This window comes from Thunnus maccoyii, chromosome 23 (genome assembly GCF_910596095.1).
Source record: "Thunnus maccoyii chromosome 23, fThuMac1.1, whole genome shotgun sequence".
Taxonomy (NCBI): domain Eukaryota; kingdom Metazoa; phylum Chordata; class Actinopteri; order Scombriformes; family Scombridae; genus Thunnus; species Thunnus maccoyii.
The window spans coordinates 25,572,441-25,597,858 of record NC_056555.1 but is presented as its reverse complement, the minus strand read 5'-3'; the positions used below and the strand labels follow the sequence as shown (position 1 = coordinate 25,597,858).

The window sequence follows — 25,418 nt, the reverse complement described above, 5'->3', positions numbered from 1 at the left end:
GAGACCCCAAAGAGGTGCCAGTAGTCGGGGTGGATGGGGAGGACTTTGAAAGCACTTGTGATGTCCACCTTGGACAACCATGCTCTTTGGCCCGCGAGGCAGATGAGGGAAATGGCGTGGTCTATGGTGGCGTATTGCATGGAAAAGTCCAAGCTGGGAATCAGGCTGTTAATGCTTGGAACAGTGGAACCGTGGGGGGACGAGAGGACGATGATGAGCCTCTTTTCCCGGAGTACTTCCTGGTTGCCACTCCGATTGGGCTGACTACAGCTGTTGCTTTGTTGCATCAGAGGGTGCATGCTGCAGCGGGATGGGAAGGGGCGCCGCACATTTCGCAGTGCAGAGAATCGCGAGCTGCAAAAACTCGGCAGTAGAGCTTGTGGTCCAGTGTTCCCCAGTATGTGCCCTGGTTGAACTGTTGGAGGCGACCGGCGGCTTGGGAGGCGAAGAGGATATGATAGGAATAGAATCCATTGCCGTTCGAGGTCCATGATGGGAGTAAGAAAGTTTTAAGTTTAGATGCTGATGTGTCACAGGGTACTTGCAAGCTGAGACAAAGGGGAGAGGAGCAGATGTGGTGTGTCTAAATACCCTGTGGTGCGGAAATGGGATGCGTACAAGGCGTGGTCTTTGGTACCCGAACTTTGTTTATAAGTCTATAAACTTCATAAAGAATTATAAATATATAGACATATAGTTTAAGAACAAAATGCTGTGTATGTTTTTTTCATTTATTGTGATTAAAGTTTCCTTTATGTGTTCGTTCTCTTTCAAACTGGTTAAACTGGATGTAGTGCCGGCTCATAGGTCCAATTCAACAGTAACATGAGAGAAACTCTGTCTTTATCAGTAATGAACTGAAGCCACACCCTGCTCCACACAGCTAGAAACCAGCAGCTGATGTGAAAACATTTCTAACACTTCCTTACTTTCATTTTTGTTTTTGCAGCAGGACTTTTAACTGAGAACTGTTTAAAACTCACACAATAGTACAGTACTGCAGGTTTGTAGACTGGGTTGATTTTACACTGCTGGTTCCTGGACAGAGACAACTGAAAAAAGTAAACTTCCCAAAATACAGAAAAAAACAACTTCACTGAAAGAGGAGAAGCAGAAAGAGAATTCAGCACAGAGTCCTTAAGATGTAGAAAGATAAACAAAATATTATTATTATTATTATTATTATTATTCTAACACTAAAAGTGACCATATTAAGGTTATAATACCTGAACACTGAAACTAAAACAATGAGTTCAAACAGTGTAAAAGGCTGATTGGAGCTGAGGGGAACTGCAGAGTCTGCTAATAATTTACTGTGGGTTCATCACTACGTGCAACCTTTCACATCACATGTACAGTCCTCATCTGATCCTTTGTTCATATAAACATGTCAATTATACAGATGTGGATTTAATGATTATTTCATCTCATGCCTTCTCACCAGTGCAACTGTTCAAAACCTGCATGGTAATTGCAACTCAAATCATCTGAGACTTTATCACACAGACGACAAAAGCTCCAGTATTTTCTGTTGTTTTCATACTTTTTAAAATGGTTTTCAAAGGTTTTAAAACCTTTTTACTGCCGTTAAAATGCATCTAGCTCCTTCTTTTAAAATATTTTTTTTCTTTCTCGTAATGTTAGGTATACTAGGGAGCCCATGGGGGTGAACATTCTTGGCTCCATGTTTCCACTGCTTGCAAAGCACCACAGAAACTCTCTGATGCTGATCTAGAGGCAGGAGAAGTCATGTCAGTGACGAGGCATAAATGTGAATTGTATCTGTAATCTTACTGGCTCTAAAACTACAACCAGAGAATAAAAGTGCTAACACACCTGAACACTACTTCAACAATTGCATAATTAATGGCAATATTCAGATAAATGTTAATAATCACCCCATCTTTAAGCATGCTTTTCACTGTGTCTGTATGTTGCTTGGCAACCATTCTGCCAAATGTCGCTGAAGAACTACATTGCTTGGCGGAAAAATGATTATTTGTTATCAATAAATTATTATTTTTTTGTTACTATGTGTTTATTCTATGAAACTTTGCCAGGTATATGTATTATCTGTTTTATAAAAGCAATAAGCCCCAAGAGGCTGTGATTTTGGAACAGCTAAGGTCCGTTGTTAGGAACTCTGCTCCTGTATACCACAGCTTCTTGGGGCTTATTGCTTTAACATATATATACAGTCACATCAACTAACACATACATCTTGGAGGTCTGTATGCATCATCAAAGCCATGGTATTTTCACCGGTCAAAAGAAGAAAAGAAAGAAATATAACAGCCCTCAAAGCCAAAAATATATAATAACATCAGTTTATTAAGTCTACATTAAACATAGTTGATGTGCTCCTTTATTTGAAGGGCTGATTTCAGCCTACTTCCTCTGCATTTACTGGAAATCCTCTCTGGTTTAAAATGAAACTGAAAACTTGATAACACACAGAGATTTCTGTCCATGAATCCATGTTTTATGTACATTTTCTTACCTCTTACTACTAAGTTTAAAGTTATTTCCTGTGTCTATAAAAGCCTCTGATGTACATATTATATGAATTCTTAGGTTGAAATGAATCCATGTAATGTATTTTAGTATTTTAATTTATTCATCACATTTTGGTTGTAAGGCTCTTACTTCTTAAATGTTTGACTTAGTTGTCTTAACTGGATTTTAGAAATACAGAGCAACCACCTAAATGTTTGACTAGACAGCACATTTAATTTTTATTACATGACATTTAATAATTTAAAGTAGGTAAAGTTTATTTATAAAGCACCTTTCTAGGTCAGACATCACAAAGTGCTTCACAATGAAAGATGAAGATAAAAAGAAAATAGAGACACAATATAAGAACAGTAAATAAAATAGAAATAGATCAATAGAACTCTACTACTCAAAGGTAAGTCTGAACAGGTGTTGAGCTGCTTTTTAAAGGCGTCCACAGATCTTAAATCCAATAGGAGACAGTTCCAAAGTTCAGTCAAAGGCTCAGTGTCCTTTAGTTTGGAGTCTGGAGAGAACAGCAACCAACTCTGATCAGACCTTAAACACCTGCTGGTAACTCACTGCTGACCAGTGCTGGAGAGGAACTGACTACATTTACTTAACTACTGTATTTAAGTACAGTTTAAATATGATGATGGAAAACATCTAATAACTGTGCACCACCTTTGAATTTTTTTCGCCACCAACATCCAGTTTGTAATAATCATAATAATGCAAACACAAGAGCTTTCATCAGTGGGCCAAAGGCTCAGTCACCATTGTGTTACCTCATTCAGCGATAGATAGTGACTAAACATTTATTTAATGAAAATCTTCAACATTATTACTTTAAAGTCCTGCATTTGTAAAATCTAAATCTTAAAAGTAAAATTAAGTAAAATAAATGTAGTGGAGTAAAAAGTATTTATTTATTTAAGTATGTATTTATAAGTATAAAGTATTATTAAAATGTGTGTACTCAGGTAAAGTACAAGTACCTGATGATTGTAGTAAAGTACAGTACTTGAGTAAATGGACCAGTGGAAATAAAGAAAACAATGATGATGGTTTGATGTTTTACTTCAACACTGAATCTAATCCAGCTGCTGCAGCAGTTTTACAACCTTAAAGCTACTGAAGGGGAAATATAAGGTGGAAACTGGATTAGAAGAGGTTCATAAAATGTCAAAGCTTCCTGTTTCACAGCTGATATTTATGTAAATTTATTGGAGTTGTGTCCATGTCACAGGTTTGAACCCAGCTTGTCTCCCTGTGAGACAAAAACACACTGTTGTATGTTTGAGTGTCAGCTCGTTGTTGATGCAGCAGCACCACCTGCTGTCCAAACCAACAAACTACCTGCTGCTGTCCACAAGAATACATTACAACCACAATCAATATTTCATTCACTAACACATGAAATATTATCCAGAGTAGAGCTGCTAACGGTTGTGTTTTTAACATTTTACAATAAGTTACATGAAATACTAAGTTACCAAAGAAAAAGGAAATTACAAATCAGGGACGACCTGATAATTGATTAATTATTAATAAGTACTTCCTGTATAACTGTGAATGAAGGAATATACACTCAGCGAGCACTTTATTAGGAACACCACACTAATACTGGGCAGGGCCTCCCTTTGCTCCCAAAACAACCTCAATTCTTGGTTGCATGGATTCCACCAGATGTTGGAAACATTCCTTTGAGATTCTGGTCCATGTCGACATGATTGCATCACATCATTTCTGCAGATTTGTCAGCTGCACATTCATGCTGCGAATCTCCTGTTCTACCACATCCCAAAGCTGTTCTACTGGGTTCAGATCTGGTGACTGGGGAGGCCACTGAAGTACACTGGACTCATTGCTATGTTCATGAAACCAGTTTAAGACACTTAAGCTTTGTGACATGGTACATTATCATGCTGGAAGTAGCCGTTAGAAGATGGTAAATTGTGGCCATAAAGGGAGCCACATGGTCAGCAACAATACTCAGATAGGCTGTGACATTCAAACCATGATTGATTGGTATTAAGGGTCCAAAGTGGGCCAAGAAAACATTCCCCACAGCATTACAGCAGCACCAGCAACCTGGACTGTTGACACAAGGCAGGTTGGGTCCATGGTTTCATGCTGTTGACACCAAATTCTGCCTGAGATTCATCAGACCAGGCTACGTTTTTCCAGTCATCAGCTGCCCAGTTTTGGTGAGCCTGAGCCCACTGCAGCCTCAGATTTCTGTTGTTGGCTGACAGGAGTGGAACCCACTGCGGTCTTCTGCTGTTGTAGCATCTGCCTCAAGGTTCCACGTGTTGTGCATTCTGAGATGCTTTTCTGCTTTTCAGTTGTAAAGAGGTTATCTGAGTTAGTGAAGCCTTTCTGTCAGCTCCAACCAGTCTGGCTATTCCCCTCAGACCTCTCTCATCAACGAGGCATCTCCGTCAGCAGAACTGCAGCTCACTGGATGTTTTTTCTGAGTGTTCATCTTCTGGAGTCTGAGAGGTAAACCAGTAACACTGGAGACACACACACATACACTGTATAATAAACCCAGTCCTTCCTCTCAACTTAGTAGCTTCTTATTAGTTAACATGACTTTAAAAACAACCATGTGTGTATTCCAGCCATCACAAAGATAAACTTTGACTCTGGTTTAAAGCTATAATATGTAATTATTCCACATTAAAATGTGTAAAAACAACTAGACCTATGTTATATATGTTGTTGAGTTGTGTACTTACATTATCCCAAATGTTTCCAACAATGTTCAAACTCAGAGAAATCTGTAATTTAATCAAAGTAACGGACCGTTTCATTTGGTCGCCTGTCGATGGCGTCATACCTCCTCTACCAAAGAGTAAACACGCACCAGATGCATACGGCGGCGCTGTGTTTGTCCGCTACAATGGCGTCTACCAAAGAGTAACTTACACACATACAAGATAATACATCGGCGTTGTGGTTGTTCCACACAAACTGTTATAAATTGACTTTTATTCAGTTTTAAGACACATTTTCATGATAAATTTAGGTGGTTTTTAACTATATCTTTTAGCCGGAAGAAGGATTTTAGTCATTGGACGTCTGGATCTTAAGTTATCAGAGAAATAAACTGGACAAACGTTAGCAGCAGCTCGGCTAACAGCCCCTCCAGGAAGTCTGGTGCTCACTGAACATCGTCAGAGAAATATTGATTTTTTAGGTGAAACAGCTTTAATTAGTATTTTTACCTGTAATCTCCGGGTCCGTTTGTTCTGGAGAGGAGGAGACCTCTGCGGGTAAAAACATCCTGAATGATGAACAATGGAGTAATCCTATCCCGCTGAAGCTGCTTATTTAACAACGAAGACAACAACTCCCATGATCCCTTGCTGCTTCACACCGTCATCACACTCCGTCTGTTGTTATTGTTTTGATTGAGACGCCTAGCGGCTGAAATTACATGTTGTGCGTTTAAATCCAACAAACAGACTTCAGATAAACTTCTGTGTGGTTCTTATCTGTGACTTCTCTCTATTTTCATCACTGTGAGGACGCAGAAACCAGGAAAAGAACAAAGGAAACAACGTCTGAAGACATCAACACTGTGATTTCATATTTTTCTGACACAGTTTAATCAACTAAACAATTAATCAGAAAAATAATCAGCAGATTAGGATGATGCTCCATCGAACAAACCCAAGCACTCCACTGCTTGGCTAGCCAGCAAAGTCCTCAAAGATGACTGAATAATGACCTGGCCCCCCTCCTCTCCTGACTTAAATCCTATTGAGAACGTGTGTGTCCTTCTCAAACGTGAGATCTACAGTGAGGGAAGACAGTACTCCTCTTTGAACAGCATTTGAGAGGCTGCAGTCGCTGCTTCAGCAAAAAAACCGCCAGACTCCCTGGATGGAGAGCTCATGGCAGTTACTGGAAAGAACGGTGGCTACATTGGTTATTGAATATTTTTGAAAGGCCAAAAACGTTATTTAATTGTCATTTTGTTTTACTTATTTGTTACTCTAAGAATTGAGAATAAACAAGTAAGTTGGGAAAACTTCTTTCTGTAATTTAGTTGCCTAATAATTGTGCAAATTATTATATTCCCCTTAAGAAAGGCAAGACTCACTTTTCCCTTGTTAAACATTCAGGTTTGAGATTCAATAACATTTGGGATTGACTGAGAGCATTGTATTTATTCAACAAATACAAATTAATACTGAGTAATACAGTTTGCCTGATGATTGTGCACACAGCACGTAGCACCGGGAGATTCAGAGACTTTGAACATTAATAGTAATGTGGTATTAACACTCAACATCCCCCCTCCAGTGTCTCCTGCTCTCTACATCTCCTGTACTGCACTACTATGGAAGATTTAAAATGCCTAAATAAAAGAGATCAGTGAAGAAATAAAGTAAAATACAATAAACATTATAACATGTATTTCCTTTTTAGGTAGGTATGTACAGTCTTAATAATTGAATAAAACATATTAAAAGGGCAATTAATATGCTTTCTTTAGTTTAATTAAACTGAATGAGTTATTTTTCATTGGGACATGAGTTTTAATGCCACATGAAAATCAAACTACGACAGAAAACAAAGTGAAGAGGTTTAAGGTGTTTCATTGTTGTCCAGCAGAGAGCAGCAAAGACCTGCAAACACTAAATACACAACTGCTGTCAGTGTTCATGAGGAGGCGCAGGGCAGCTTTATGAAATAAAAATGATTATTTAATAGAAATTAAAAAGAAATGGCTAAATAACTGTCATTTAACCAGTGATTTTCTTTTCATTATGACAATAATAATAAATAAATCCATACATCATTTTAGAATACATATAAAATATAATACATACATAAAACATATAAATACATATAACAATATTTACTGTAATTCAATGTATTTATTTCTTTGATGTGTTTTCATTTAGATATTTTAAATCTTCCATACATGTCTGATAAAGCTGTAAAACTGAAAAATAGAAATCATTAATAGTTCTGATTGAAGATCTGATCAGAGTTTATTTCTCCAAACATCTGTTTGGTTTGACTTCCTCACTCTATTATTGTCCTCCAGGCAACGTACATAACACAAAGGTTCCTACCTGCATAACAGGTTGTGCAGCTTAATGCTACAGTAATAATAATACTAATATCAGTCATAACACTTTCAGTAGCATTAAAGGTCAATCACCATTCAGAGGTTTTATTCAGTTGCCTGTTTTTCTTTAAATATATATATATATATATATATATATATATATATATATATATATATATAAAGCACTTTTCTAGGTTAGACGTCACAAAGTGCTTCACAATGAAAGATGAAGATAAAAAGAAAATGGAGTACAGTTAAGTACAATTAAGTACAGTTTAGAGGTACTTGTACTTGTACTTGAGTATTTCCATGTGATGCTACTTTCTACATTTCAGAGGGAAATATTGTACTTTCTACTCCACTACATTTATTTGACAGCTTTAGTTACTTTTCAGATGAAGATTTGACACAATGGATAATATAACAAGCTTTTAAAATACAACACATTGTTAAAGATGAAACCAGTGGTTTCCAACCTTTTTGTCTTTTGACGTCTTACAAAAAGCAGTGTGTAGTCGGGGCCACATTTCACATGTCTATGAGTTGTTAACAGCTCCACCAAATAGTGATTTTTCCCTCTAAACTTCTCACATGCTTTCATTTCAATAAATGTTCAAATGATCCAATATTTCAGCAAAAATCAAAGATTAGAGAAAAAGTCCAAACACTGAAAACAGATTTGTGTATCAGAACTTTGTTTTTTCTTCTTTCCTCTCCCATTAATCATCTCACCACCCCTCAGATTTATCTGCTGACCCTTTGGAGGGGCCCGACCCCTAGGTTGGGAACCACTGGACTAAACTAGCTAACTGTATATAAAGTAGTGTAAACTAGCTCCACCTCCAGCAGCTACAACAGTAACATGCTGCTCTAACACTGATGCTTCACTATTAATGTTCAAATCCAAACATGATATTTGTCGACAATAAGAAAAATATAGAAAATTTCCAGAGAAATCCATTAAAAACACATCATCTGCTTACAACTACATTATAGTGTGTTATAAACCATCTATTAACTGTTTATACATTATTGATGATCAATATGGGGGATTAAAGTCAAGTGTCACTAAAAAATGGAAACAATCATTTGTTGGTATTTTTCCAACATTATCCGACACTTGGAGAAAGAAAAACTCCACAAAAAAAAGGACTTTGAACAAGAAAAAGAAAAGACAAGAAGACAGAAAGATGAAGTCTCGGATCATAAAACAGTTTTATTTTTATCTGATTCTTTTTACACTCAAAGAAACTTTGAGGAGTTTAAGAGCTGAGTGTGTTGAACTGTGTCAGTGTTCCTGCAGTCGAACAATAAAAAGTCTCTGCAGGCCGTCGGCAGCAGCAGCCTTCAAATATTTCCAGAGTTTCTTGGAAGGAGCGAGGATATAAACCTCAGTGTTCACAGCTTTCTGAGAAACTCACAGGACTCACATGAGGACGACCACGCTGCCGCTTCCAGTCACGCACACCGACAAACTTTATCTGCATGTTTTTACTCAAAAACACTCAATTTACTCACTAATTTACCCACAAGAGAAGTTTAAAGAGTGAAACTGAGGAGCAACGACATGTAAAGTTTAATTTAATTTGGACTTTTACAAACTTTACAACAAAGAAAAAGTCACTTTAGTGCAGATAATAATGTGATTTTAGGTTTAAATGGTTGTTTTAAAGCATATTTTTTAGACAAACGCGCTCAAAGTGGAGGTTTTCTATCTCGTCAGTCCACCTTAAACACACACACACACACACACACACACACACACACACACACACACACACACACACACACACACACACACACACACACACACACACACACACACACACACACTCAGAAAGCCGATCCTCTGCAGGCTGTTGAGGAATTAATGAAGTACGGTGAGAGCAGCCATTGTTGTGTTTTCTGAGGGTTTTTCTGGTTTCCAGACACAAAGAGCTCCTTGAAGGTGTTTCACTGACAGACTTTAATCGTGTAATTCAGGTCGACTTCCAGGAAAAAATGTGGGATAAAAAAAAAAACAACAACAACAAAAAAAAAAAAAAAAAAAGAAGTCGTCTCAGACAGAAGCTGAAGTCTGAGAACAAGAAGGAACATGTGGAGGTTCAAACACAGGAAGAAGGAAATGAAAATAAAAACAGAGGAAATCACAGCGAAGTTTGTTCTGATGTTTGAAACATTCAGGATGTTTAATCATTTCAAAATGGTGATTTGATCAATAAAAACAAACCAGAAAAAAAACACAAAACTAACTAAACTAACGATGACTCATCATGGATTCGTCTCCATGGTGACGTGTTGTTGTTGTTGTTTCATTTCTTCTTTTGTCTTTTTGCTTTCACACGTTTAAAAACAAGTTTTATATTCACTCCATTAAATTCTGTATTCTTCCTGCTTCATAATAAACCTGCAGATTATTTTCAACATTAATTAATTCATTGTTGTTTCATTTAACGACAGAAAACTGTAGAAAAATAAACTTTTATAATTCTAGTGAGACTGAAAAATATCTTTAACTGGAAATAAAGTTTCTCCTCATAACAAGAAACACTTTATAAACAAATACTTTTCTTGTTATAATGATGTTTTCTCATAATAGTCGATGCTTCATGCTGATAACAAACGTCTGAGTTGTTTTCAGCAGCTTTTCTTTCTGTGTTTGATCTAAAACAAAGTCAGACTTGATCGATTCATTCAAACGTTCACGAACAGCAACAAATAATGTTTCCATCATATGATGTAATCAATATTTACTCTCAATATAACCAGAGAACAACACAGCTGTTTATATAAGCAGCTCGTCTTAATATAAGTTGTTTTTCTTGTTATACTGAGACACATTATGAGGATGTAATAATGGTTATAATGGTTGTTATAATGGTTATAATGGTTATAATAATGGTTATAATGGTTATAATAATGGTTATGATGGTTATAATAATGGTTATAATGTTATAATAGTTATAATAATGGTTATAATGGTTATAATGGTTATAATAATGGTTATAATGGTTATAATGGTTATAATAATGGTTATAATTATGGTTATAATGGTTATAATGGTTATAATGGTTATAGTAGGTGAAGGATGTTCATGTTGCTACTCTGTCAGAGGAAGAATCGGCTCTGGGGAGGTTTGTCGCAATCAAAGCTTCAACTATTATGTCAATATAACCAGAAATCTTTCTTCATAAGTTTTCTGGTTATAATGTTGAGAAACGGAGCAGCAGCATCACACAGCTGCAGAAACATCTGCTCTGCAACAAGAGAGAAAAACAGTCAGAAAGCTTCCAGGTCTCCGTCTGCAGTAAAAACACACAAAGAAGAAAAACTTGTTTTCATACAGAATCATTTAATGTGAAACATTTATAAAGACATTTCTGATGTTTCACCAGACATGTGAGGATGATACCAGCTGGAGATTAAACTGACTTCCTGTGATCATTTCTAAATGTGAGGCTTCATTTTATCTTCATGTTTATGATGTTTGTCGTTACTGTGAAGCTCTGAACGACATCGCTGATCAACTTCCTGACATTTAATCATGTTCATCATGTCCACTGTGTTGGTCCGTCCAGCAGTTGTTGAGATATTTAAGTAATACGTTTAAAAAAGCAGATTATTTTTGAGGAACAGTTGAACTTTAAATAACAGGAATGAGCCTGAAAGATCTGATTGTGTGTTAGTCTGCAGCTATAATCAATATCTTTATAGTAACAGCGGATCACATGACAACGCTGCTCTTCAGTAAAAACACGCAGCTGCAGGAGTTTCAGAGCTGGAGGTTATTTAATGTCTTGTATGTGATCTTTGTGCGTCAGTCTGTGTAAACGTGGATCACAGCAGGACGTCCTGCAGGACGGACGGATGGACGTCCGCGGCCTGCAGACTCTGCAGGAGTCTCTGCACCGACGCTTTCTTCCCTTCGGCTCGTCTCCACTGCAGCAGAGCGGCCAGCGTCGCTCCGTGAGAGCTGAGCGAGTGATCGGCCCGACAGCGAAACAACGACTCCGCCGACAGACCCAGATCCAACAGCACCGCCTCCCACTCCGAACCCAGCCGAGACGCCAGCCGGGACAACTCCCGGTCCGAAGGAACCCTCTGCAGGACCGAGTCAGGAGGACGCCACACGTCTGCCGAGACCAGAGAGAGAAAAACATTCATCTCACAGTCTCAGAGCTCTAAGCTGAACTCTCTCAAAATGAAAATTTTCAAATGTCAGAATTATGACTTTCTCAAAATTTGAACATTTATCTCAGAAATTTGCTTTTACTTTTCTCTCAAAGTTACGACTTCAATCTCAAAATCCAGACTTTCAACTCAAAATTCCTGCTTTTATTCTGAAAATTCTCACTTGTTTGATCTTAAATTCCTGATTTTCATCTCAAAATCTGGACTACTGTCAGAATTACGACTTTCTCAAAAATCAGACATTGATCTCAGATTTACAATAAAATTTGGACATTTATCTCAAACATTTCTCAGTTTTTACTTCAAAGTTACGACTTTAATCTCAAATGTTATGACTTATATCTCAAAATTCCAAATTAAATCTCTGATTCACAACCTTTTGTGAAATTTGGACTTTATTCTCATAATCCAGACTTTTATCTCAAAATTCAGGTTTTAATCCTAAATTCTGACATTCGAGACTAATTTCATATCAGTGTCTGGTTGACAGTCTCAGTGTGTTTCTGCTGTGGTCCAGTGAGGTCAGAGGTCAGTCTGCTTCACCTGTAACCACGCCCACCAGTGATGTCACACAGCAGCCAGGTGAGAAGTTAAGAAGTTAATGCGCTATATGTAATTTCTGCCGTTAAGGCGTCTCAATCAAAACAATAACAAAAGACGATGAGAGATGTTGTGAAGTAGCAAGAGGCATCATGGGAGTTGTTGTCTTCGTTGTTTAACAACCAGCTTCTCCTGGTTCCTTCTGTTCATTGTTCAGGAGGTTTTTATCTCCTCTTCTCCAAAACAAACAGATTAAAACCAGTAAAAACACTGAATAAAACAGTTTCATGTTAAGAATCCGTGTTTCTGTGATGTTGTTCGTTAGCCGCTCTGCTGCTAACGTTTGCTCAGCTTGTTTCTCTGATAACTTAAGATCCAGACGTCCGATGACTAAAATCCTTCATTTGGTTAAAAGATACAGTTAAAAACAACCAAGATCTTAAAGGTTTATCGTATAACGTGGCTTCAAACTGAATAAAAGTCGATTTATGACAGTTTCTGGCAGACGAGCACAACGCTGATGTCTGCATCTCTGCTACTCTCTGATGCCTGACAGGTGACTAAATGATGGATTTCTTTGGTTTGAACATTGTTGGAAACATTTGGGATGATAACTCAACAACATATATAACATAAGTCAAGTTGTTTTGAGACATTTTAATGCAGAAATGTTACATATTATATCTTTAAACCAGTGAAAGAGAAGCAAAGACAAGAGAACTTATAACATGGGCTTCATCTCAGGATTATTATTGTTATGTCTTTTATATACAGATATGGACATTCATCTTAACTCCTGAGTTCTGTGTTTCTATTCATCACACTGAATAATAAACTGTTTGTTCTGACGAAGTCTCTTTAGTTCTGAGTATTTCATAGAAAGCCAGCGGGGGTTGTGCTGTTTGGTGTTCATTCATTGGACGACAGCATCAACAAAAAAACAACAGAGAAACTACTCTCAGCTCGTCTTCTGTCAACACATGTTGCAATCTGTGTGTTTTCTTTTAGGTCACTGTTACACAGGAAGTGTAACCAGGTTTCTCACCGCTCGTAACCTCCATGTGTGGTTAGTCTGATGAAATCCGTCCCGCAGCACGAGGACGCTCACGCTTCGGTCAAAACTGGCTGAATAACAGCTTCACGCTACGATTACTGAGCCAAAACAACACGGTTACACGGACAGCAGTTCGTCCGTCAGCTGTTTGACGACCTCACATGTCCAAAGATCTTCAGTTTACCAGAAAATATTCACATTTAACCAGCTGGAATCAGACAATTAGTTATCAGAATAGTTGGTTCGACTGATTGTTTCAGTTCTTAATTTCAGAAACTTTCATCATTTATGCTGCTGATGTTATTAAATGATATCGTCTCACTACTTCATAATGTTTTATTATAATTATCAAGGAGTTTCTATGAAGTTTAGTCTCATTTTTCTACATTTAAATCAATAAGGAAACAGACTATGAAGTAAACATTTCTACGGTTTTTACAGTGAAAACAAACTGTCTCTGTTTTGTTGGTTTTTATTTGTTCTTTGCGCTTTTTTGTGTTATTTTTACATGTTTGAGCTTCTTTTACGTGTCCTGATTCGTCTCGTTGGTTCTGTTGAATCTGTTCAACGACCACCGTCAGTAAAATATGTTAGAACAAGAAAACATCTTTGTTTTAACAGGAAAAACCTTCTGGTCATAACAAGAAGCTGAGAAAAACTGATTGTTGTCATGTTGGCGGCGTTACGCTGCTGTAATACAGTAATTATATAATGTTATAACAACACTGAATCATAAAACATCATCAAAAAATATCATTAAAACAAAAGAAACTGTAAATGTTCTTTATTGGCAGCAGCAGATTTACAGTATAATAAATCACTAAAGATCTATTATTATCATTATTATTATTATTATTATTATTATTATTATTATTATTATATTCTTTATTTACTGAACTGGTTGACTCTGTTGTTGTTTGTGGAGGTTCAGACTCCTCGAAGGCAGCTTTAAACTCTACAAGGATCATAAAAGTTTAGCAGCGGTGAAGCGTCACGATTCTCAGAAGCGCTTCCCAACTTTCAGGAAAGTTCTCAGAAACTCTTGAAACAAGACGAATAGTCGCTGCGCTGGAACCGAGAACAGTGAAAGATTCTTGGAAGGAGCTGATTGGTTTTGTTTGTTTAAGAGGGAAAGATTTCAGGACTCAACGCAGAGCGGAGGACGTGTTGAGGAGAAGTCTGTGTGCGGTGCAGAAAGCTCGGGTTTATGTAAGATAAATAAGAGTGAGCTGATGACGGTTCCTGGAAGCAGCTCCTGCAGCTCTGATGTCACAACTCCGACAATCAGTAACGAGACTCGCTGTCAGCTGGAGTTCAGCCGCCGCTCGTCTTTTCCAGGTATTTTTGGAGCTGCAGGTGTGTCAGCGCTGCCATGTTTGGAGGTATGATGACATATCTCCACACAGAGGGGAGGAGGAGGGGGGGCGCTTGTTTTCCAGCGCGGGCCTCCCTGCTTTCCAGGAATCCTGGCAGCTGCAGCCTCTCCTTATTAAAGCTGCAGAGCCGGATGTTTGCACATTTCATCACATGCTGCTGATCCAGATAAAGCTGCTAAAGCTCCTCTGGCTCTCTGTGTGCAGAAAAAAACTTAACACACCTCAACAAAGCTGAGAGATTCTTCTGTTAACATGCAGCAACTATGAACATTCACTCAACTTCTGTACTGAAGTACAAACTTGTACTTTAGTTGAGTATTTTCATTTGAAGTTTGGTCACAACTTCTCATTTAAGGGTTTTTCTGTATTTTTACTGTTTTCTGAAGACGTCAAAACTATGAAACAACACATACGGATTCATGCAGCAAACAAAAAGCTGTTAAACAAACCAAAACATGTTTCATATTTTAGATTCCTCAACACTGTTTGTCTCGATCACAACCAGCTTCATGAGGTCGACTGTTGTTCTTAAAGGAGTTTCAAACATCTGCTGAGCTGCTGGTCAGCTACTTTCTACTGGTCTAATGTGCTTCCTGGTGTTTCTCTTCTTCTTAATGGTCTTCCTCAGTTCGACCATGAAGGCCTGATTCACAAAGTCTCGTCCTTTCCTGGTTCAGTCCTCATGTGAGGACCAGTTTCATCACAGCGTTTGATGGTTTTTGCGACGCCACTCGAACCTTCATGTCTTCAAGTAATGATGGACGTTGTTTCTTATCTGAGCAGTTCTTGCTATAATCTGGATTACTGCAGCGGTGGAACAGAGCTGTTCGCTGCGTACCAACATTAACTCGGCAGAAGAAGGGAAGAAATTCCTCCAGTTAACCTTTAACGAGGTTTATCTGTTAACTGAAAACCATCCAGGTGTCGACATCATGAAGCTGCTTCAGATATTATCAACAGTATAGAGCTGTGATCAATGTAAACATTGTTATTACATGATTCCATACATGTTGTTTAATAGTTCTGATGTCTTCAGTTTTGTTCTACAAACAGTAAAAATAAAGAAAAACCCTTGAATGACTGATGTATGTAATAATATATCAGTCTGACGGATCAAACCACTGCAATACTTTAACTAACCTCATAATACTTATGTACTTTTACTGTGGTAGGATTTCTCCTGCAGGACTTTTACTTGTAAAGGAGTATTTTCTGACATCGCTGTATTAGTATTTTTACTGAAGTAGAGGGTGTGAATACTTCCTTCAGATCTCACCTGCTGCTGTCTCACCTGTGGCTCCAGGTGCGTCCTGCAGCTCCAGCACCAGCTTGTCTCTGACCCAGCTGAAGTCGTCCAGGGCCCGCAGCAGGGCGGGGAAGGCCCGGGGTCCGCGGCCCGGCAGCAGCTGCAGCAGTTTCAGGGTTTTCTGTCTGTCGGTCGGCTGGGACTCGATCTCCTGCACCTGAGCGTCCGTTAAAATGTTCTCCTGGTACAGAAACGGAACGATAGTGTCGCTGACCAGCAGCTGCCCGGACAGCTCCAGCTGGTGTCTCCGCAGCAGCTCTTTATGTGCCGGCTCCATTTTAACAAACTATTATCCGTTAATACTTTAAATCATATTCATTATCTCAACATCTGCTGTTACCGACGCAGTTATTCGTGTTATTGTGTTGTGATCGTTGTTCGTTATTGTGTCCGACTGGAAACACACAAGTGGAACCAAGTTTGGCTAACGCTAACCATGTCATGAGAGCCCTCTAAATCTTCTATTTCTGTAATATTCCTCAATAATTAGAAAGAAATTTAATCTATAGATTGTTTATGAACCACTCTTCAATTCGGCATACAGTTGATACACCAGGATACATCATTTATTAAAAAATCTCAACGTTTTCACCGACTACATCTAGTTTGTACCGCGGTGACCGGTAGCTAGCAAACAGCGTAACTCAATAATAAAATGAATGTTTTTGTTTAATAAAGTGCTTTTGGGGGATCAAATATATCCCGAATTAACAAAGTGACCCGAAATTATTCCAGAAACTCATATTTTAAGTCCTGTGGTCTCTTTATATTCAATCGATTAATGAGGATTTCTAAAATATTTAGATTTTTAAACGGAGTTTGGCTCAAATGTATCAATAAGAAGTATTTGGGTTCTTTCGACTCACAATCAATTCGGCATAAATTACTACAGTAAGCAACACTTCTTACATGAAAAATAATTTAAATGTCTCGTACTGACCACCTCTTGTTTCTATAACTGTCTTTCCGGGGTTGGCAGTAACGTCATTAACGATGCTAAACTTAACCTTTGCATGAAAATAACTGCATTTTGGTGAATAAAATATATGCCGAATTCACCAGAATATCTACATATGTTTAAAAAAGCTTATCTTTTAAGTTCCACTACGTGTTTATAGTTGACTATCAACAAGGAAGCCGCAAAACTGACGTTTTTATCAATGGAGGTCTGTGCAGCGGTCATTCAGTAGAAAACATCTGTTGGTGTAAACTCAGTTAAATAGACATTAACACAGCTGCATTTATCAGATAATTACACTAATATTCAGTTAAGAATAAACAGAATCCAACAAGCAACAATTCTTACAAGAACTAAAACAAAACTTGAGGTTTCGTGCTGGCAGCCTCCTGCTTCTGCTGCTCCGAGTAGAAACTACCAAACAACGTGAGCCGGTGATAAAATACACATTTTTATTAAATAAAGAGCTACTTGGTGGATCACATATATGCCGAATTTACTAGAACACCCAAACTTTTCCTAAAAGCCCATATTTTCTGTTATCCCAGGTTACTATTTACCAGTGAACGAGCAAATCTAAAAGTGGAAGATTTTTCAACGGAGATCTTCTTCCTCTTCTCTGAAGCCTCTATAAGAAAAAAAAAAGCCTGTTTGGTCCCCTGAAGGCAAAAGAAAACCTTTTCTGAGAAATGTTTTGGAGTCACACATTAACTAACAGTGTCAAAGAGAGTCTCAGTTTACTCTGACATTTCTGGATCCTGTAAAAGTCAAAACTGGAAATAATAATAATCGTTTATATGTTTTACATTCCTGTTGATCTGATCTGATCACTGTCAGTTACAACAATACATTTCACTTTTTTGTGTGTTTTTGGCTCACAGGATATAAAAGGAACTAATCCAGAAAGTTTGCATTTTTTGGAATGTAGAGATTCACAAAACAAAATTAATGGTTCTGTAAGACTAAACTTCCACTTATTAGTCTTTTAACTACTTTTAACCTTTTTTCTTTGCAGAAATGGGCTTCTTCTTCTGGGTTACAACCAAAAACAACAGGAAAAAACACCTTAAATATCATAACACCCAAATTAAAAACAAAAAAAAATGAAGGAATCATAAAAATAAAAAAAGTCCAAATTTTGAGCTAGTAAGAAAAATTTGGACTTACTTTGTCGTACGTTGAACCTCTTTTTAAAACCTTTTCATTTTCTTCTCCTGGCAGAGAAATGATATTTCATTAAACAAAAGAGTGAAAACAAACTAAAAAGTTGTTGAAGGAATCTTTAACACTGAAAATACTAGTCAAAAAAGTCAAAAACATTTTGACTCATCTTCAACCTTTTTTAACCTTTTTAAATTTTCTTGGTAGAAATAGGCCTCCATACGCAGGAAACACGACTGTTCATATATAAATGAGGGTGAAAAAAATCTTAAATAACAGAGAATAAAAATAATTCATAAAGATTCTAAGAAGAAAAGTCATGTTCAAAATCTTTACTGATTATCAGACTTTTAACTACTTTTTATTTTATAAGGCATTTTTTTCTTCCATAAGCATGAAATATGACGTATCCATGAATAAAAGCGAATAAAATAGAAATGATTTTAATAACTAAAAGATTTCTTGGTAAGTCTTGCAAAGTCAAACTTTAACTACTTTTTAAAACAAATAAATTCAGGTTAAAACTAAAAAGAGACTCAATCACATAAATCTAATCAGAGAGAAAAGAGCTGAGTCATTAAAATCAATCACCGTGACGACGCACAATATAAAAAATTTTATTGATCTCATGAGTGGAGCTGATCAACAGAGACAACGCATGCTTTCAGAGTCTGTTACAAAAACATGAACCAGAAAACACAGTGTGACACAATCAATAAATATTTTAATAAAAAAAAATCAAACAGGCCGAGAAAAAAAACCCTCCCGAACAAATCAGATTCAGTCCCACAGCTGTGATACGTACGAAGAGTCGTCGACCTGCTCGTCGTGTTTTATGTTCAATAATAAAGATTTATTCATCTGTCATCTGGTTTCCTGTCCGCCATTCGGCCTCCGTACAAAAATAAGACATCAGAAATATTAAAATAGAGTCATCAAAACCCCACAAAAAACGTGTGCAAGAGTCCCGTTTACCTGAGTGACCACAGACAGGCCCCGCCCACCCTCAAAACGGAAGAGTGGCGCCAAGATGGAGGACGACCCAAAACGGAGGACGACCCAAGATGGAGGACGACCCAAGATGGGGGACGACCCTCGCTGCGCTGCCGGAACGTTTAGAGTCACAGAAACAAACCGGTTCTGATCCGACGTGAATAAAAGTCGGTTTAGAGCTCAAATAAACGAGTTTAAAATGTCATTAATGAGAATTTAAAGACTTTTACTTTTGTGGGATTAAAACAGGAAACGTTGGTTCTGTCTTCAGCCGCTCAGGATGAAACACGAGGATCAGACGCAGATGAAACTGCAGCTTGGATTTGTTTCTGGGTTTCGGTGTTTTGTTGCAGCTCCTGTCTGATATCAGCGCTTTGTTTTCCTGCAACGTGATTGGTCCAGAGGCGGCGACTACTACAGCCAGCAGGGAACAAAGTCTACCTGAAGGCCACGTTTATTAAAGTTGTGACTGGTCCGTGTGTCCAGATGAAAATGATCAACAACAACGCCGCGGAGGACACGCGTCTGTTTGTTTTCCAAGCAGGCGGATCGATCAGGAAGCTTCGTCGGCCAATCAGACGCCTTAAAAGCTTCTCGCTTCGTTTTCTGTTCAAAACATAAACGATGATTGTTGATGGAAGATGCGTTTAGTGTCTGTCGGTTCATTGAAGATGTTTCATCACATCAAGTTGAATTACAGACTAAATATAAATAAATATGTCCTTTATTTACTGTTTATGTCTTTTATATATATAATGTTTCTTTTATATTTCATGTAAAGAAACTTGTTGATTTATAAAAATAAACTGTGAAATATTCATCAAGAGAATAATCTGCAGATGAATTGATCATGTAAATAATAATTAGCTGCACTAATCGCCTCCTTCTACCTTTTGGTTTGTGTAACTTTGCTGAAGAAATAAAGTTAATTTGAATTAAATATATAAATTAAACTTTCTGTTAAGAGTTTCAGTCCACAGGACAGAAACTTTGTCAGTTTGTTGTTTCTGTGACTTTTGATGAATCAAACGTCTGTAACTGAACGTTAAACGTGACTCCCGCTGCAGCAGATGATTCTCAGATATCATCGTCCATCAGGATCTGAGGTTCAGCTCAACGTGTCAGATGGTTAAACATGTTTGTGTAAAAAGTGAATATCGGTCAAAAATATGATCAGATCTGGTTTTATTTGTTGTTGGATTATTGTTCCTGAGCGACTCATAGAACCGTAAAAACATTTATATATTATTCAGTTTGAACAGACGCACCGAGAAAATGACGTCTTAACTTCTGACGTCAGACCGCTGTAAACTGTTCCAGACAGTCAGAGTCCTTCTCAGTCCGTCTCCTCTCGTAGATTAAAGTCACTGAAACATCTGGAGTCACAGCTGCGTTCATCTCATATCAGAGTTATTAGAATTTCAACATATTTCAGACTCAGCAAACCAAACGATGTCTCGCGTGTAATTAAAACAGGAATTTAATGGATATAAAGTAACATCTGTGTTTTAAACCCTCGTACGACTCAACATGGGAATCTTCCATTTTTCCAACTATCCATCATGATGTGAAGGCAACACAGTCACCTCTCAGTTAACGGGATCGACTCGTAAGTTGACAGATATTTTACACGTCGTGCAAAAACTAAAAATTTGAAAGCTTGAATGAATCTGATTGACGGCCGCAGACGGCGTGTTCAGGTTTGGTCACATTACACTTCGCTCTGTTCTGGTTGTGCTGAACGACCTCCAGCTGCTCAGAGCTCAACTTCAGCCAATAGAAACTCTGCTCAGCGTGTTTGATGTTTAGTGCATTATCAGACTGCAACTGTAGCGTCGCTCTCGCTCTCTGATCAATAGTTATTTATTATCTGTATCAGAAACAGGAAGTTTCATTAAACTGAAACGTAATGTGAGCGAACCTTTAAACTGTCAATCATAGTTACACATGTAGTTCTGGTCTGCAGCGGTCGCTGTGGTCAGTGAACGCACCACGCGGCACCGACGGGTCCGAACTACATCCAGCTGCATCCTGCAGCGTGTAGCGAGCGTCTACTTCCTGTGTCAGAGCTGAAACAACTTCCTGTTTTAACTTTGCGGCGCCTGCTGTCAGAAACACAATCATTTGTTTCTCCAGCCGACACATTCAGGCTCCTGTCAGGGTGGGAAATCTCAGCGCCGCGGACTCACCGCTGATTATTGCATGTCCGTGCTGCGGCAGCAGGGCATGATGGGATTGGACAGTGGTCAGCTGATGCACTCATGTTCCTCCACAGGTGAGGCGAGCTGCTACACGTTGTAGGCGTAGTCCGTCAGGTAGTCCTTCAGTCTGTTGGGCAGCGGCAGGTCCTGGACCCGCCTGGTGCTCCTGTTGATGGCGATGCGACAGAGGTGCTGCAGCGGCGGCGTGGCCGTGTACACGGGTTTGGTGAGCAGCAGCTGCACCGTGCTGTTGGTCGGCGCCGAGGATTGAGAGTCGGGTGGCGGCTTGACGCCGGTCCGGGACAACTGCACGTAGTGCTCCACCAGGTGCACCACGCTGTCAAACTGCTTCAGCTTCGGCTTCACCAGAACCACCGAGTCCAGCTTGAACTTGCCGTGTTTGTACTCGATGCGCAGGTTGGTGGGACCCGCCGACGTCATGGCGGAGATGGTGAACAGGTAATCCCTCTGAGAGCTGTCTCGCACCAGGAAGGTGCCCTCAGACGCGTCCTGCAGGATCTCTTTGGCCTCGTTGGCGGTCAGGCTGCCCCAGTACCAGCCTGAGAGAGGAGACAGCAGGAGACACGCTCAACACAGGAGGTACAGCAACAACAACAACAACAACAACAACAACAACACAGCTGCAACTAAAGATTGATTTTATTATTGATTATTCATGTGGTTTATAAAAAGTCAGCAGATTGTGAAAAATATCCAATTAATAATGCTAATGCTAACTGCTAGCCATCGCTAAACAATCAAACAGAAACTCGACTTTTATGAGTCGCGTGTTTTGACCACTGAGGTTATAAAGTCAACAGTCGGGATTTTGTTCAGTTTTATGTTGATTGGATTTAATTAGCGAACACTTTGTACTGTCTAAACTTTGTGCGTCACGATGCTTTAACGGCACCACGGACGCCGACGGTGCGACTTCCCCGTGTCACCGATAACTGATCCAGCTATTCAAGTCAGACCTGATATCCGTTCTCAGTGTCAGATCGGTGCAGCCGTACAAGAAGGAACACTTGTTGCACATATTTCAAATTTTTTCTTCAAATTTTCACAGATTTTTTTATAATTAAAATTAAAAGTGCAAATAAAATCAGATGGAAACACATAAGATCCAGCGAGGTTTGATATCGTACATACAGATTATTCTTCCTGTTGACAATAATTAGATTAATTAATGAAAACTAGTCGTGTTTCTGCCTTCTCGCACAACAAAAAGCGCAGATATGAACTGAATCTGAGATGTCGTCATCAGTTATTACTTATTTATTTACTTACTTACTTATTTAGACACACATACATGAGGAATAAGTGGATCTGTTTCAGTAAAAACAATGAACAATGGTTATTTGTGAGTCCCACCTGTGTTCTTCAGGTCTTTCATGGCTAAGGCGATGCGGCTCTCATCTGATTCCACAGTCCTGGTGTTGCTGTCGGCCCGCCTGTCGCTCTCGATGGTTTCGGTGGACTCTGATGACTGGCAGGTCATTGGACAGATCCAACCTTCAGACTAGCTGAAGGCCGGCAGCTCAGACATGTGACGAGGTCTGCGGCCGCCAGACGAGCGGGGGGGGGGGGGGGACGCTGCTCGCCTCGGAGGTCCGCTCCAGACCACACGGTCCTGGAAATAAAGAACAACCATCATCATCCTCTTCATCATTACTGCATCTTATCAGCTCACAGTAACTGACTTTCCTTTGAATGGAGGCAAAGCTTCATAGAGAAAAATAAACCAGTATATAAGATAACACAGTATATTAACTGTAAGGTTAATTTATTTGTATTTTAAGATATTCGTGCTCGCTGACTTGCTTTCTGTGTGCTGAACTGAAGACTTGACAGTAAAGAAAACACAGTGTATTCTGTATTTAACAGGTTTGTTTAGCAAACATCTGTAATAATGTTTCATTGTTTGATTGATTGATGAACAGAATCTGGTGCAACAAGAAAAGGAACAAACTAGCATACATGTATAATATATATATATATATATATATATAAGAAAGAAAGTTGTTTGCTGACATCCAGTGAGGCTTCGTGTCATTTATTGGAACTTTAAATAGAATAAAATCATTGAAAAAGCTGTTTTTCAACAGCTGAACAACTTTGTGGCACTAAACAACAGTTCTGATGTCTCCAGTCAGGATTTCGACCGCAGCACTGAGACTGCTCTTGTTAAAGTCTCAATGACATCCACTTAAACACCGACAGCGGCAGAATTACAGTATTAGTATTACTGGATCTCAGTGCTGCATTCACACGGTTGACTACAACATATTACTGGACAGACTGGAAAACTGGTTGGGACTTTCTGACACAGTACTGAACTGGTTTGAATCCTACTTGAAGGACTGGGACTACTATGTGTCTGTAGGTAATTACACATCTGAGCGGACAAAAATGACATGCGGAGTTCCCCAAGGCTCCACTCTGGGGCCTCTTCTGTTCAACATTGACATGCTTCCACTGGTTCAGATTATGGAAAACAACAAAATATGTTACCACAGTTACACAGATGACACACAAATTTACATAACCGTGTCTCTAGAGGACTACGGTCCAATACAAGCACTGAGTAAGAGCATTAAACTAATCAACGATCGGATGTGCCAGAACTGTTGAACAAAAAAACACAAACACTATGATCCAACAAAGGTTTTTTAGTCAGTAGAATGAACTCTTCACAAACTTTGCAAACTTAGCATAGAGGCTACAACTGCAAAATAAAACAAATAGCAGCATGGTGAAGCCGCCTCTAATCAGGACCTGGAAAAAATTAAACCTATCTAGAAAAACACACATTTTTATTTTCTCCAGAAACAGATTTGTGGGGCCGATGCCAACACTAGGGAGTAAAAAAAATCCAATATCAATATATCAGGCAATAAACTTTTATATACGAGATTTATAAACAATGCAATGTTCCCTCAGACGTGGTTCTCAAACACACAAAAATATGTAATGAAGGCAGGTTAATTTAGATTAATAATAAACCTTCTAGTATAAATGACATCAGTGCACTGAAATAGTAAACTTCACTGAGAATTTAATAATTATAAATTATTATAAATAAAAAATACATGTAGAACAAAAAAACATACGTATATTAAATTTGAATTAAGAAAAAGGATCAAATATACATAATATGCTGCTTATATAACTAAAAAATATTGGCGCATGTTGGACAACATTTACGCCGATACGATATATTTATGATAATATCAGATAACCAATATTACTGCTTGTAAGGAGACGGTTAAACTAGTTGGAATAATAAATTAATAGAATTTTGTACATATACATATAAATATATAATTTGGTGTATCGTCACAGTTTCTCTATTCTTAGACAGGTCCTTTATATTGACTTTAGTGAATAAAACTATCTACAGTATCTATTTATGAGTAAATGTTCTGTCAGTAAATGCTGCTTTATATGCAGAGCTGAGATAAGAGATAACTGACTGAACATGAATATGACTGTTTGTTCTCGCAGCTTTTATACATTGATAGAGTTTATAATATAATTTGTTGTATATATGCAGTTTCTCAGACGGACAGAAGCTTTAAACTGACTTTAGTGTTTCTCATCAGCACATTTACTGAATGTAATAAACCACCTTTATGTTACTGTCTGTCTGTTAAACATTACTGAGTCCCAGCAGGTTTTACAAGGCGGTGAACGACCGAGGAGATGTTAAATTGCTATAATTGTGAATATAATTTGTTATATCACGACATGTTTCCGTTCCCCGCTAGAAAAACGGACATATGAAAGCCCCGGGGACGGTACAGGTGCTTCACACCGTCTGTACTCTCCGTTATCTGTTTAATAAACCACCGAACATTCATTGGGAAAATATAAATGATCGTACCTGCGGATCGGTGTCGAGTTAGCTGCTAGCTAGCTGCCGGTTTATCCTCCGTGAACCGCCGACATGTCAGCGGGAACATGTGTCTGCTTTACCCGCAGAAGAGCTCCTCTGGCAGGGTTTATCTCCTGCCTGCTTCCCCTCACTGCTGCTATCTAATGGCGGCT

The 25,418-nt window shown here is 38.5% G+C and overlaps 2 protein-coding genes across 3 annotated transcripts; both read right to left on the bottom strand.

The window, feature by feature from the left end:
* Window positions 1-10,920: 10,920 nt before the first annotated feature.
* cradd (CASP2 and RIPK1 domain containing adaptor with death domain) lies at window positions 10,921-17,345 on the bottom strand. Of its 2 annotated transcripts, none has more exons than XM_042403088.1 (2): window positions 16,026-17,345; window positions 10,921-11,721 (listed from the first exon to the last, which is right to left on the bottom strand). In XM_042403088.1, exons 1-2 carry the CDS (start codon window positions 16,330-16,332, stop codon window positions 11,426-11,428), a joined length of 603 nt encoding a protein of 200 aa, XP_042259022.1. In that variant the 5' UTR covers window positions 16,333-17,345; the 3' UTR covers window positions 10,921-11,425. The 2 variants fall into 2 exon arrangements, with proteins under 2 accessions (XP_042259022.1, XP_042259023.1); XM_042403089.1 differs by having other exon boundaries at window positions 16,041-17,345.
* Window positions 17,346-19,939: 2,594 nt separating this feature from the next.
* On the bottom strand, window positions 19,940-25,342 carry socs2 (suppressor of cytokine signaling 2). Its single transcript, XM_042403090.1, has 3 exons — window positions 25,255-25,342; window positions 22,743-23,001; window positions 19,940-21,928 (listed from the first exon to the last, which is right to left on the bottom strand). The coding sequence occupies exons 2-3, from the start codon at window positions 22,867-22,869 to the stop codon at window positions 21,456-21,458; spliced, it is 600 nt and encodes a 199-aa protein (XP_042259024.1). The 5' UTR covers window positions 22,870-23,001; window positions 25,255-25,342; the 3' UTR covers window positions 19,940-21,455.
* Window positions 25,343-25,418: the final 76 nt, after the last annotated feature.